Below are 13,910 nucleotides of genomic sequence, written 5' to 3' on the forward strand. Positions count from 1 at the left end.
TGGACCAAAAATACATGGGTTGGGACTCGACTCTGTAGGTTGGCATTCTAGCTCTACAGTTGGGAACTCTGGACTCAACTTGGACTCTACTGCTATAGCTCTGGGGTCAATTGAACTAACTATGGCTTGGGACACTGAACTCAACTTGGACTCTGCAGCTGGACTCTGGACACTACTGCTCTGGATTCAACTTACACTCTACAGCTTTTGACTCTGGGCTCAACTTGGATTCTACAGCTTGAGATGGTAGACTTGACTTGGATTCTATGGCTCAGGACTTGACTTGGATTCTACAGCTTGGGACTCTGGATTCAACTTGGATTCTACAACTTGGGACTCTGGATTCAAGTTGGATTCTACAGCTTGGGACTCTGGATTCTACTTGGATTCTACAGCTTGGGACTCTGGATTCTACTTGGATTCTACAGCTTGGGACTCTGGATTCAAGTTGGATTCTACAGCTTGGGACTCTGGATTCTACTTGGATTCTACAGCTTGGGACTCTGGATTCAAGTTGGATTCTACAGCTTGGGACTCTGGATTCTACTTGGATTCTACAGCTTGGGACTCTGGATTCAAGTTGGATTCTACAGCTTGGGACTCTGGATTCTACTTGGATTCTACAGCTTGGGACTCTGGATTCTACTTGAATTCTACAGCTTGGGACTCTGGATTCTACTTGGATTCTACAGCTTGGGACTTTGGATTCAACTTGGATCTGTGGTTTGTGTTTCTGGACTTGAACTTTCTACATCTTAGGACTCTTGATTCAAATTTGCAGTTTGGTACTCTGGACTCGGCTTGGATTCTACAGCCTGGGATGCTGAACTCATCTTGGATCTGTGGTTTTGTACTGTAGATTAGATTTTTAAACAAATCTGGTATTTATTAGTATGTGTTAATAGGTATAAATGTAATAAAGTGTGCTGATGTGTATGAATGTTTCACACCAGTGTTGAGTGAGTTGGAATGTATTAGAACGTGTATAGACTTGTAAGTGTATGTTTAAGGGTTTGTAGGTGTGTGTAAGACTGATTAGTCACAAACTAACACACTATCACACACATGGAGGAAACAAATGTGTGCGACGGGACTCATTAAAGTGTGTACTACGCTCGTGTACATTCCTTGAGTCATGTAAGTGAGCCCTAATCACATGACTTGGCATGTGTGGAGTGTGATAAGAAGGTCTGCACTGTTTAGTGATAACCATTTCGCTAACAGTTAAGCTAAGGGACATGGGTCACGTCTGTGCAGGCTCGTGTTTTCACAGCTCATGAATTTCATATAGCTGTGTTTCTGTGTACCTTATTGGTTATTTCTATAATGTGATGGCATTGATCGTCTGTCTCACACACACACACACACACACATAGGCTCAGAGAGGGAAAACAACACACACACACACACACACACACACACACACACTTTAACAACATGCACACTTTATCGGGAAGCAGTCCAGGCCCACGGCCTTCCACTCGTAACTCTAACGAGGATGCCAATACACTACAGAGGAATAAAACACTGCTGGGAGAAATTTGTAGTGCAAGATGCTGCTCTGGGTTGCCAGATCAGTTTATACTACTGCTGAGATCACAGTGCTAATTATATACTTTTACTAAACATTTGCAAAATTAATTAATAACACTCGTAACAACATCCAAGCTGTATTACTAATGTGGTCTATAGAGGATTGTGTGTTTCAAATGAGCAAAATAATATGCCTTTTGCCTCAATGAATATGCAATTTAGGGAATTTCAACTTAAAAGCACAAAATACAGAGCGCAGTCAATGGAAATCGACTAATTTAGCACCCGGAATATTATTCGCTAAGCCTAAAGCTCACGTTGGGAATGGTGCTTGTATGTTCAAATTAATACATCCCAAAGGAAAGTATTAAATTAGCTGAAGACAACATCGTCAGAGGACAAAATGAAATGTTTTAATTATGAGAATGTTTAACAAGATTAAACGTTAACTGATCAAAAGTCTCTTAAATTGATGCCAATAACAAATCAGATGTTCATTACACACCTTTGTATCGCACCTTTAATGGCAACAGCGTTTAACCAGAGACTACGAAAAGGTCTTCATTCACACGTTCCCTTTAAACAGAACCTTCAGTCTTATGTTGTGTGTAGTTTTTTTGGACATGCTAATGTGTGTGTCCCTAGGTTTATTTTCGGCTTGACTTTTATGGGAGCCTCTTAGAACTTGCACTGGCTGTCACAAACAAACAGCGCACACAAAACCTAATTTACATATTGTTTTCTACCTCTACTTCGCATGTGACATAATTCATGCAATTGTTCTTCATAAATTACCCACAACACACTCCACTTTTTATCCCATATCCCATACACAAATTAGCACTCGTTATTTGGAGTCTTAGTACATTAGCACAACAACAACGCACCATGGCCTCTTTGCTGTAAGCCAGCAGTTTGTCCTCGTCTGACGGATGGAACAGGAGCGTCTCCACGGTGAAGGACAATGGCTGTCTCTGGAACGACGCTCCCTCATCTGTGCTGATGAAGAGCATCTGATCCTGCTCGTTAATGGTAGAGCTGATCAGAATCACCTGCACACATACACACACACACATAAAGATTAGACACAGACATACACACATTACCCTTACTACCGCATACACAAAAGGCACACAATGCAACAGATATGATAAGCCGTGCTCCTGAATCCTGAGCACACCACCCGCACAGTGGTGGTAGCATCATGTTGAGCGTTACCCTTGGCCTCTTGGTTGCCTCTCCATCTAATTCTCTCTACTACTCTCTTCACCACTTTTGTGTCCTCTACGCAAAGTCACAGTTGCGCCATATTCTATTACTTAATTTGAATAATAGATTCAAAGTCTCTCTGCAGGACGTTCAGTTAGTTTTTTTTTATTTATTTATTTATTTTTTTTATAACTAAACCCTGATTGATACTTTTCCAGAACTTTGTCCTGGACTTGTTTTGACAGCTCATGGTTATCTTTTTGCAGGAAAGTTCTCTAACAAGCTCTGAGGTCTTCCAGGAACATTACGTACATGATCATGTAAATGATCTTTATTAATACGGCAGGTTATTTTAAGACGTCGGACTTCTGATTGGAAGGTCAATGAGTTCAAATCCCACCACCAAGCTGCCACTGCTGGACCCTTGAGCAAGGCCCTTAACCTTCAGCTGCTCAGAGATAACTGTAAGTCACTCTGGATAAGGGCCAAATGGCGTGAATGTAAATGAATGAAATACAGTGTGTAAATCACACTGCAGTTCATGGATTCCCGACCGTTTGAGCTGCAGAAGCCGAGTCTTCCCTGCAGACTTTCTGAAATTTCTGTACGAGCTCATCTCAGAAAGAGTAATCCCTGATCCACGGCTTTAAAGGATAAAACCAGAATCCAGACAGATTATCTAGGGAGTGACATTTCTGCCCTACCTTTTAAGGGCTCCAAATCCTGACTATTCAAATGTAGTCGGTGCATTTGCACTTAGCAAACACTTTCATTCAGAGAAAACTATTTCCTTTAAATGGAGCAGAGACTGAAAGACACAGTGATATAAAGTACACACAGATCATACAGAGGGAAATCTTGACTTAAATATTAACTAGTTAAAGCTGCTGTAATCGATTTCTTCTCTTTTTTTTTGCATTGAGGATGGTCTGGCTGTATTAGCCAATCACAACCCTTGGTTTTCTATGGCTGACAGTTTAATCGTGCATACAGCTCATAAAAGGTTAAGCTATTAGCAAACATTAAGAGGACGTTTTGTTTTGGATTAATTGAGGACGTTTCATGGAAATGGGATAAGCAGAAACATGTACTGTAGATCTAATCAGCGTGACATTCCAGAGGAAGAGATGGGGTTCTTTGTTTGTTTTGAAATACCCTGCTACGTGTCTTGATTGTGTTTTAAGTGTAACCTCGTGTATTACCTGTATGGTTTTTTAATACAATGAAAATGATAAATCCATTTTAGCGAAACTACAGCAGGGATTATCTTTCACTGAGGATGTTAAATCCTCTTTGTGCTGGCTAAACACAAGAATAACGCACCCACTGACACGACAACACAGCTTTTCTGTTTAATTCTGTTCTTTATAGCACTGGAGGAAAGTAGGTGTGTCCTCTGTACCTTTTTCCACAGTCAATTTGGGAAGATATTTCAACCAGAAGGCATTTAAACATCGCCATGTCCATTACTAAATACAAATGGTGGATGTGGTTCCCAGTGGAGGAGGTGTGGCCTGTGTACCTGTCAATCCCAGTGAAGGAGGCGTGGCTCCTTTGTATGTCAGCCCACACTCTTCAAGCGCATATTTCACTGAAACAGCCCTAAACGATTTTGTATTTAATCACTAGCTAATTTAAATGTATCTTTCATATCTCGGTCGATTACCTGCGCAGCGTCTCATCTCTGAAGGACAGATACACGCACTGGGTTACATATTTTTATGAAATCACTCGGGATAGTTGTCATATGAAATGATGAATAAGTGAGTCGCTTGGCATTGAAAAGGAAAAGCATGAAGAGAAAGAGAGAAAAAGAATGAATAGCTGAGGACCGCAACTTTCACCGCAGTGATGAAAAACAGACCCGTTCTGCATCCTCCACAATCAAACACAACATGACTCTGCTTATTACTGCTGTTTACGTCATTTAGCAATTATTGACCTGGAAAAAAAAAATAGAATAGCACAGGGACTTCATCAATCCCCAGCCCTGAATGGAGGAAGAATGAAAATGGGAGGAGAGAGAGAGAGAGCAAGAGAGAGAAGAGAGAGAGAGCAAGAGAGAGCCAGTGAGAGAGAGAGAGAGAGAGAGAGAGAGAGAGAGAGAGAGAACAAAAGAGAGAGAGAGAGAGAGAGAGAGAGCAAGAGAGAGAAGAGAGAGAGAGAAGAGAGAGCCAGTGAGAGAGAGAGAGAGAGAGAGAGAGAGAGAGAGAGAGAGAGAACAAAAGAGAGAGAAGAGAGAGAGAGAGAGAGAGAACAAAAGAGAGAGAGAGAGAGAGAGAGAGCAAGAGAGAGAAGAGAGAGAGAGAAGAGAGAGCCAGTGAGAGAGAGAGAGAGAGAGAGAGAGAGAGAGAGAGAACAAAAGAGAGAGAGAGAGAGAGAGAGAGAGACATGGGAGTTATTTTTTATTTTCCTATAGAAAATAAATGTCCTGAAGTGTTTCATTCATCCTACTCCACAATAATTCACTAACTGTTCAATTTTTTTTAATACTAAAGAATAACACACCTTGCTTTTTATCTATTTGTAGTTACATTTAATTTAATGGAATGTCCATAAAACAAGTTAGCTTGTGTTCTGACTCACGCCTGACTGTAGTGGTAATGCAGCAGGCTACAACATGAACTAGCGACTGGTTTCTACAACTGTACTATAGTTCAATGGCAGAAGGAAACGCTGCATAAATAATATAAAACGGCAATACGTTTCTAATTTTACAGGAAACAAACAGGATCTTTCACTCGCACGTTCCTGAGAAGCTGCTCTGCAGATGGCTTTAAATGTGGTTCTAGCCAGCAGGACAGCCGGGCTGAGAGGGTTAATCTATCTGTTTGACGTTAATGTCTTTCTTTTGGCGCCTGTCAAGAACAACACGTCATCTCCCAGACGCTACAGCGCCTAAAGCTGATCAACAGAAATCATTACGCTGTACCGAGATAGCAGAGGCATACAGAAACTTTCAGACCAAAGATAAATGTTTCTCTAAAAATACACTGTATGAATACTGCATACAGTGGAGGAAATAAGTATTGGACGCATCAACATTTTTTTTTCAGTAAATATATTTCCAATGAGGTTATTCACATGAAATTTTCACCAGACGTCAGTATTAACTCAAGAAATCCACACATATAAAGAATTCACAACATTAAAGTCCATAAATGAAGTTATGTGTAATAAAGTGGAATGACACGGGGAAAAAGTATTGAACACGCTCAGGAAAAGCAGTTCTCCAAGGCAAGGAAGCAGCTGAAATCCGTAAGTAATTATACCCCCTATCTGTGCAAATTTGGTCGGATGCTATTTTATATTCCATTTTTTTTTTATAGTAAGTGTTTAAAAACTCATTCATTATGTTATTCATGATCGATCTCTCTCTCTCTCTCTCTCTCTATCTCTCTCTAGATGTGTTTGTGGACAAACTGCTGAGCTGAACACTCAGTTAATGAATTACTGTAAAGCGGTGAAAACAAGAGAGCAGAAAAACCTTCAACAGCAAAGAGTATGTGAGAGACAGAATATTTTATGGATTTGTGTATATTTTGTTTGTGTCTGTGTGAAAGTGTGTGTGTGTTTATGTTTGTGTGAAAGTGTGTGTGTGTGTGTTTGTGGGCACATTTGTCTTCTCGTTATAGCTCACTAATATAATGATATTTGCCTCTGTGGAATTGAGGTAACAGACCTCAGTAGTGTATAGATTTATGGTTTCATTATTATTTTGCAGAAGTACAAATATATTTAAACGGATCTGATCGAGTGTGGACATCCGTTTTTCCATACAGAAAGTCTGAAATGCTGTACTGTATCATTCTCGTTCTCCTGTCGTGATCTTCACTCGACTGATCTACACTTGAGTGATTACGAAGTCATGAATAAAACACACCGTGTGGTGCTGTTAGAGGTAAATAATCAGCGACGTGGCAGAGTGATAAAGCACAGTTTATGCTAACACTCTGAAGTTGATCATTGTCTTATAGCAGCATGTCGCCGAGTGTTTTATTACTCTTATAGCATAATATACTACGTTTTTTTCTTCAATCAGCATCTATACGTTTATGGCAGCCATTCCATTCCAGTGTCTGTTGAATTCCAACACAGGCACAACTGATTGTACTGAATGAGGTACTGATTAGGTGATCACCTGAACCAAATCTTATTTAAGGAGTAAAAGTATAAAAAAACGTTGCTGTGGTCATCATTATCCTCTTGCAACAGCCTCAGCTGGATGGCAAAGACAGTGCTAGTAGTACCTCAAAAGTAATTTGAATGAAAAAATAACTATTGACCATGGCAAAAGAGTTGAAAAGGAAAGATTTGAGTGAGGAAAAGAAGGATTCAATTCTGGCGTTACTGACAGAGGGATACAGCGAGTGTCGAGTTGCTTCTTTAAAATTTCAAAGATGGTGGTTCATAAGAACAAGGTCAAGCAGCAGACATCAGGGACAACAAAGCTACAGACCAGCAGAGGGCGAAAACACTTCTCTCCACTCACCGGGATGACCGCCAACTCATTTGAATGTCACTCAACAACTGTAGGATGACATCAAGTGACCTGCAAAATGAATGGCTAATGGCAGCTGGGGTGAAGTGCATGGCGAGGACGGTTCGAAACAGGCTCCTTGGGGCAAGAAAAAAGCCCTTCACCGATGAGAAGCAAAGAAGAGCCAGGCTGAGGTTTGCAGAAGACCATAAGGATTGGACCGTAGAAGACTGGAGTAAGGTCATCTTCTCTGATGGGTACAATTTTCAGCTTTGCCCAACACCTGGTCGTCTAATGGTTAGACTGAGACCTGGAGAGGCCTACAAGCGACAGTGTCTCGCACCCACTGTGACATTTGGTGGAGGATTGGTGATCATCTGCAGGTACTTCAGCAAGGCTGGAATCAGGCAGATTTGTCTTTGGGAAGGACGCATGAATCAAGCCACATACAAGGATGTCCTGGAAGAAAACTTGCTTCCTTCTGCTCTGACACTGTTCGCCAATTCTGAAGGTTGGTATTACCAGCAATACTCCATGCCACACAGCCAGGTCAATCAAGGTGAGTACGGAGGACCACCAGATCAATACCCTGTCATGGCCAGCCCAATCTCCAGAACTGAACCCCATTGAAAACCTCTGGTATGTGATCAAAAAGAAGCTGGATGGTCACAAGCCGTCAAAACAATGCCGAGCTGCTTGAATGTTTGTGCCAGGAGTGGCATAAAGTCACCCAACATCAGTGTGAAAGACTGGTGGAGAGCATGCCAGAAGGCCTGGTCTTTGTCTGTATTCTCCTTGGCTAACTATAGTCTCACAAAGGCTTTTTCCTGGTGCGCCTCCTATGCAGGTCAAATTTTTGCAATCTCTTTCTGATTGTTGAAGCATGCACTTTGACACCAGCAGTTGCAAGGCTTACTCGCAGATTCTTTTTCTTCAAACGGTCTGCTCTTGTGCTGAATTTGCTGGGACGGACAGTCCTGGACATTTGAAATCTGTACCATTTGTAGATGATTTTCCTTACAGTGGAATGATGTATTTCAAACAATTTGGAGATCTTTTTAAATCCCTCGCCAGACTCATAGGCATCCACAACCTTTTTTCTGAAGGCCTTACAGAACTCTTTATGACACCACAGCAAAGGGAACAATAGCAAAGAGAACACCAGACACTGGATATGAGAGGGGTTTAAATAAGACAGGTTCCACCTGCACTCCCTAAGCAGGTTCTAATCACTGGCACCTGATCTTCAACACCTGACGGATGTGCAGGCGTGATAAATGTAGGGGTGTACTTATATATTATTTCACATGACTGTGCATCAAATAGAATGCGTTTAGAAAATGTCTTTTATTAGGAAAATACAAACAAAATACTTTTAATTTCAGCTAGTAATCATGTTAAGGTAAGATTCTTCTGCATATTATGGACTCATTGAAACAATTTTGTAATTATGAGTTGTTATAACAGGCACAAAAAGTGAGTTCAGCTGCAGTTTAGTATATTTTCATATTTATGCACTTCATGTGAAGTTTTTGGAGGCGTGGCTTGATTTCAATTATGAGGTGTAATTAACGAGGGTTATTGGGTGCTAAAACTTTTTCACATAAAATAAAAGTTGTAATAAGTGCAATGTGTGTCTTCATCATTTGTTTATGCACAACCAAACAGCTAGAGTGAACCAGGTCTGCAGAACGGTCACGCTCCGCTTACTTAATAACTGCAGTGCACTTCGTTTCAAGTCCCCTATTTTAATACTACAATAAATCCACTCCTAAAGCTCACTTCACTTCCTCCATAACACACTGAGAGTGGACGAAATCATCGCTTACTGTTAGACATGCATGCTTAAACACACACACACACACACACACACACACACACACACACACACGCACACGATCATACCACGTAACATGGTCCAGAAATGTGCATCCACTACAAGAACACACTGAGGAAAGCGGAACTCCAGACAGGTCCTACATACAACAGGAGGAGATCTAGAACCAACAGGAGGAGATCTAGAACCAACAGGAGGAGATCTAGAACCAACAGGAGGAGATCTAGGAGGAGATCTAGAACCAACAGGAGGAGATCTAGAACCAACAGGAGGAGATCTAGAATCTACAGGAGGAGATCTAGGAGGAGATCTAGAACCAACAGGAGGAGATCTAGAACCAACAGGAGGAGATCTAGGAGGAGATCTAGAACCAACAGGAGGAGATCTAGAACCAACAGGAGGAGATCTAGAACCTACAGGAGGAGATCTAGGAGGAGATCTAGAACCAACAGGAGCAAGCAGTCTAAAATAACACAACTTCAGCTGTTAAAGCAGAAAGTTCCAAACCAACCACAGAAACAAGGAATGAACCGAAAATAGGAAAATTGTAGAACCAGTAAAATAATTCTAGATTTAACTGGGCAGTTCTAGATTTAATGGAAGGATTCTACAATTAAACTGGGAGCTGAAGAACCGGTAGAGGAATACTAGAACCAATAGACTAATTCTAAATGAACACACACACACACACACACACACACACACACACACACAAACAAAAGAACAAAAAGAAAAATACAGATTACTGTCATCCTTTCTCTCGCTCTCTCGCTCTCTTTCTCTTTCTTTCTTTCTCTCTCTCTCTCTCTCTCTCTCTCTCTTTTTCTCTCTCTCTCTCTCTCTCTCTCGGTCTTGTATTGGGCTCTGGCTACCTGCTGTGAAAATCATGGTGCTCTTAGAAGGGGAGCAGCATGGTATACACTCAAAAATAAAACACACACACACACACACACACACAGACACACACACACACACACTCACTCACTCTCTCACTCTCTCTCTCACACTCAGAATGATTAGTGCTCTGATTTCCGTGCTGAGGAAGTGAGAGGGGATTATTAAGGGATCAGGCCCAGAATAGCCACAGGGTGTGTGTGTGTGTGTGTGTGTGTGTGTGTGATTGTATTGAGAGAAAAGTAGAAATGTAGCCATTCTACACACACACACACACACACTAATTATACTATAATAGTATAAAAGACAAACACACTTTTTGGCGAATTGTTAGAAACTGTGTGTAGGAGTAATTTGCAGACTCAAAGCCCACAAGGGAACAACAAACTGAGAGAAAACCACCAACAAAGTGACACACACACACACACACAGACATTTATATATATATATATATATATATATATATATATATATATATATATATATATATATATATCTGGAACTCACATCAGAGTCACAACCTAATTTATTCTGATGTTCCTTCTGATGATGATTCATCAGATTCTGACTCTCGTGTGCCCCAGCGGTTCTTTGTAGAACCTGCAGAACACCACACACACCCCGGCTCCGGTTCCCGTGTGTATCCTACATACAGGGGTTCCAGAAAGGGGTGGAGCTAATGCACATCACCGCAGGTTGTATTTCTCCAAACGGCTGACTCGGAAGCGGCATTACACAGCAGAGCATCAGACGCAAGCACTCAGGATGAACATCTCAAGAGTTGAGACGGAAATGTTCCTCAGGTTCTAGAATGCCATGGTACAGTAATTCTCACACTGTTCTGCTTCTCCTTCACTTCACTCTCCCAGCAGTCTCGCTGTCACTCCACATCGCCTGCTCTATAAATAACCGCAGGGTAAAGCAGAAGAATTCTATAAGGATGAAGTGCTAATGTTCTATTAATGTCTACTGATATTAGCAGACTCGTCTAGCAGCGTTATCTCAGCACATCACAGAGAAACGGTGGAGGAGATAACGAGTGAAACTGGTGAGCCTCTTCCACTTTCCCCACTTCCATTAAAAGTCTATTAAAAGTTTTACACTCGGAGTCCCGGGGCATCGGGGCGGCCATGACACTTATTAATGTGGACAAAAACATGGACAGGGAACATGTGTCTCACTCTCTCCTTCTGTCTCACTGTCTCTCACTGCCTCTCTCCTTCTTTCTCTGTCTCACTCTCTTCTTCTTTCCCTCTCTCATTGTCTGGCTTCATCTCTCTCTGTCTCACTCTCTCCTTCTGTCTCACTCTAACTCATCGCCTCTCTCCCTCTTTCTCTGTCTCACTCTTACTCATTGCCTCTCTCCCTCTTTCTCTGCCTCATTCTCTCCTTCTGTCTCACTCTAACTCATTGCCTCTCTCCCTCTTTCTCTGTCTCACTCTCTTATTCTGTCTCACTCTCACTCATCGCCTCTCTCCCTCTTTCTCTGTCTCGCTCTCTCCTTCTGTCTCACTCTCACTCATCGCCTCTCTCCCTCTTTCTCTGTCTCACTCTTACTCATTGCCCCTATCCCTCTTTCTCTGTCTCACTCTCTGTCTGTCTCTCTCCCTCTTTCTGTCTCACTATCTCCTTCTGTCTCACTCATTGTCTGGCTTCATCTTTCTCTGTCTCACTCTGTCTGTCTATTTTCCTCTTTCACTGTCTCACTCTCTGTCTGTCTCTCTCCCTCTTTCTCCCTCACTCTCTCAGTGTCTCACTCCCTTACTCTCTCACTCTCTCCAACTATATTCCTCTTTATTTGTCTTAGTCTCTCCCCCTCTTTCTATGTCTCACCCTCTCTGTCTCTGTCCCTTTTTATCGATCTTACTCTCTCTGTCTCTATCTATCTTTTTCTGACTTATTCTCTCTGGCCCTGCCCCTCTTTCTGCCTCTGTCCATCTTTTTCTGACTCACTTTCTCTGTCTCCGTTCCTCTTTCTCTCTCACTCTCACATTGTCTCATTCCTTCTTTCTGTCTTACTCTCTCCAATAATATACCTCTTTATCTGTCTCATTCTCTCTGTCCCTCTTTCTCTGTCTCACTCTCTCTGTCTCTATCTATCTTTCTTTATCTATATTCCTTTCTCTGTCCCACTCTCTCTGTTTCTGTCTTTCTACCTCTGTCTCACTCTCTCTTTATTGTTGTCTCTGTCTCTCTTTCTATCTGTCTCTCTCTCTTCCTCTCTCTCACTTTCTCTCTCTCACACACACACATCTCTCCTTGTTTCTCTCGCTCTCACTTTCTCTCTCTCTGTCTCTCTCTCTCACACACACACACACACTTCTCCATCTCTTTTGTTCTGCCTCTTTATATTTCCTCTTCATGTCTCCCTGTAGCTCTTATCTCACTGTCTCCTTACCTCATCCTATTCTCTCTGCCTGTTTCTCTCTCTTTGTTCTATCCCTCCATATTTCCTACCCTTCATCCTGTCTTCCGTATTGATTCCTGTATAGAATGGAGATGTGCTGTGGTGATGGCTGACCATGTGGGAAAAACTCTGACTGTGCCTGAAAGAAAAAGGAAAACTCTCCATCAGGACTGATGTTTTTTGTCAGTGTAACACGTGAGCTGAATCGAATCAACACGAAATAATCTCATCATCAAAAACCCGGCTGTACAGTCAACGCGACCTCACTCGACACGTTCTGAGATCCCGTGTTAGAGCCGTCTATAGAGCGTCGACCAATCAGAACTCCGGGAAGGTCGCTGTTGCCCAACCGCAAATTTACAGGAAAATACATTTGCACAATAAGTGGAGAAGTTCATTGTCGGCGTCTCTTGGGAGTCTCCATATGAAAATGTTATTACAGTAAAACAAATTAAAGAGCAAACCTGTCTGCTGCTTGCTAACTAGCCTAGCAAAATAGCCCACTAAAATAAATAGCATGAATATATACACTCTTGAAACATTTATGACACATTTATGACACAATGTTTCCCTTTCAGAAAGACTTCCAGGTGGAACCCTTTTACAAAGTTAAGAACACTTCATTATCCAATCAACCCTTAAAGAACCCTTAAAGAGCGTATCAAATAGCTAAATGTTAACTTACCCGTCAGTTAATACAAATACTTTTAGGGAAAAAAAGGGTTCTTCATGGTTTCTTCAAGGGTTTATTGGACAATTACGGTATCTTAGCATCCAAATGAACCCATTTCATAGGAAACACTTTGTTGCAGCGTTCTATACCAGAAGCATCATGGGTTCCTCTCAATGGAAAATGAAAAACTGAAGAACCCTTAAGGGTGAACGGTGTAGACGGACACGTCCCACTTCTGCAACGACAATCATGCATCACTACACACGAAAAACAATCAGGCTTATCCCTGAAATACAAACTGAAGAACTCTCAACAGAACATTTTCAGTGGTTTTGTTCTTAATCTAGTACTTAGTGTTTTGTTGTTTTGCTCTAGTTCAGAGTTTGTAGCATTAGTGTTTGCTTTCTGCGCCTGTTGCCTCCTCTTTTTTTTAAATGGCTATAGACTCTTGTGAATACATAATCGTCTTATTTTCACATCATACCTTCTGTAACCTGATTATTGCCGTCTTCCTGTGTAACTGTGAAGCGTTACATTCATAGCATCCATATTTCTGTATTTTTAAAATACACTTCCTAATCTTGTTATACGTATTCTAATGCTCTTAAACCATGAAAAGCGTGCGCACACACACTGAGCCTAAGCGAATTTGATATTTTAGCTTGGCAGAGATAATACCATGCGAGTTTTCTTGGGAAAACAAACACCAAACAACAAGAGCGCAGTTCACGCCAGACTCTGAGAAAGAGTAAGCCTTGGCACCAGCGCTCTGTCAAAAATAATCAGATAAAAGTTGTTACCGAAGGAGGACTGGACAGCGAGATAGAGACTGACGATCAGTTTAAGTTAAGCTCCTGATTCGACAAAATAACATCCC

General features: G+C 41.5%; 1 protein-coding gene across 1 annotated transcript in view; it reads right to left on the reverse strand.

Moving 5' to 3' along the window:
* Positions 1–13,910, reverse strand: part of LOC128610517 (VPS10 domain-containing receptor SorCS2-like) — a 210,631-nt gene that overhangs the window by 37,804 nt on the left and 158,917 nt on the right. Inside the window, exon 4 of the mRNA XM_053629883.1 lies at positions 2,421–2,585. Within this exon, the coding sequence (XP_053485858.1) occupies positions 2,421–2,585 (165 nt within the window). The remainder of the gene's footprint in view (positions 1–2,420; positions 2,586–13,910) is intronic.

Source organism: Ictalurus furcatus, chromosome 7 (assembly GCF_023375685.1).
Source record: "Ictalurus furcatus strain D&B chromosome 7, Billie_1.0, whole genome shotgun sequence".
NCBI classification, from domain to species: Eukaryota; Metazoa; Chordata; class Actinopteri; order Siluriformes; family Ictaluridae; genus Ictalurus; species Ictalurus furcatus.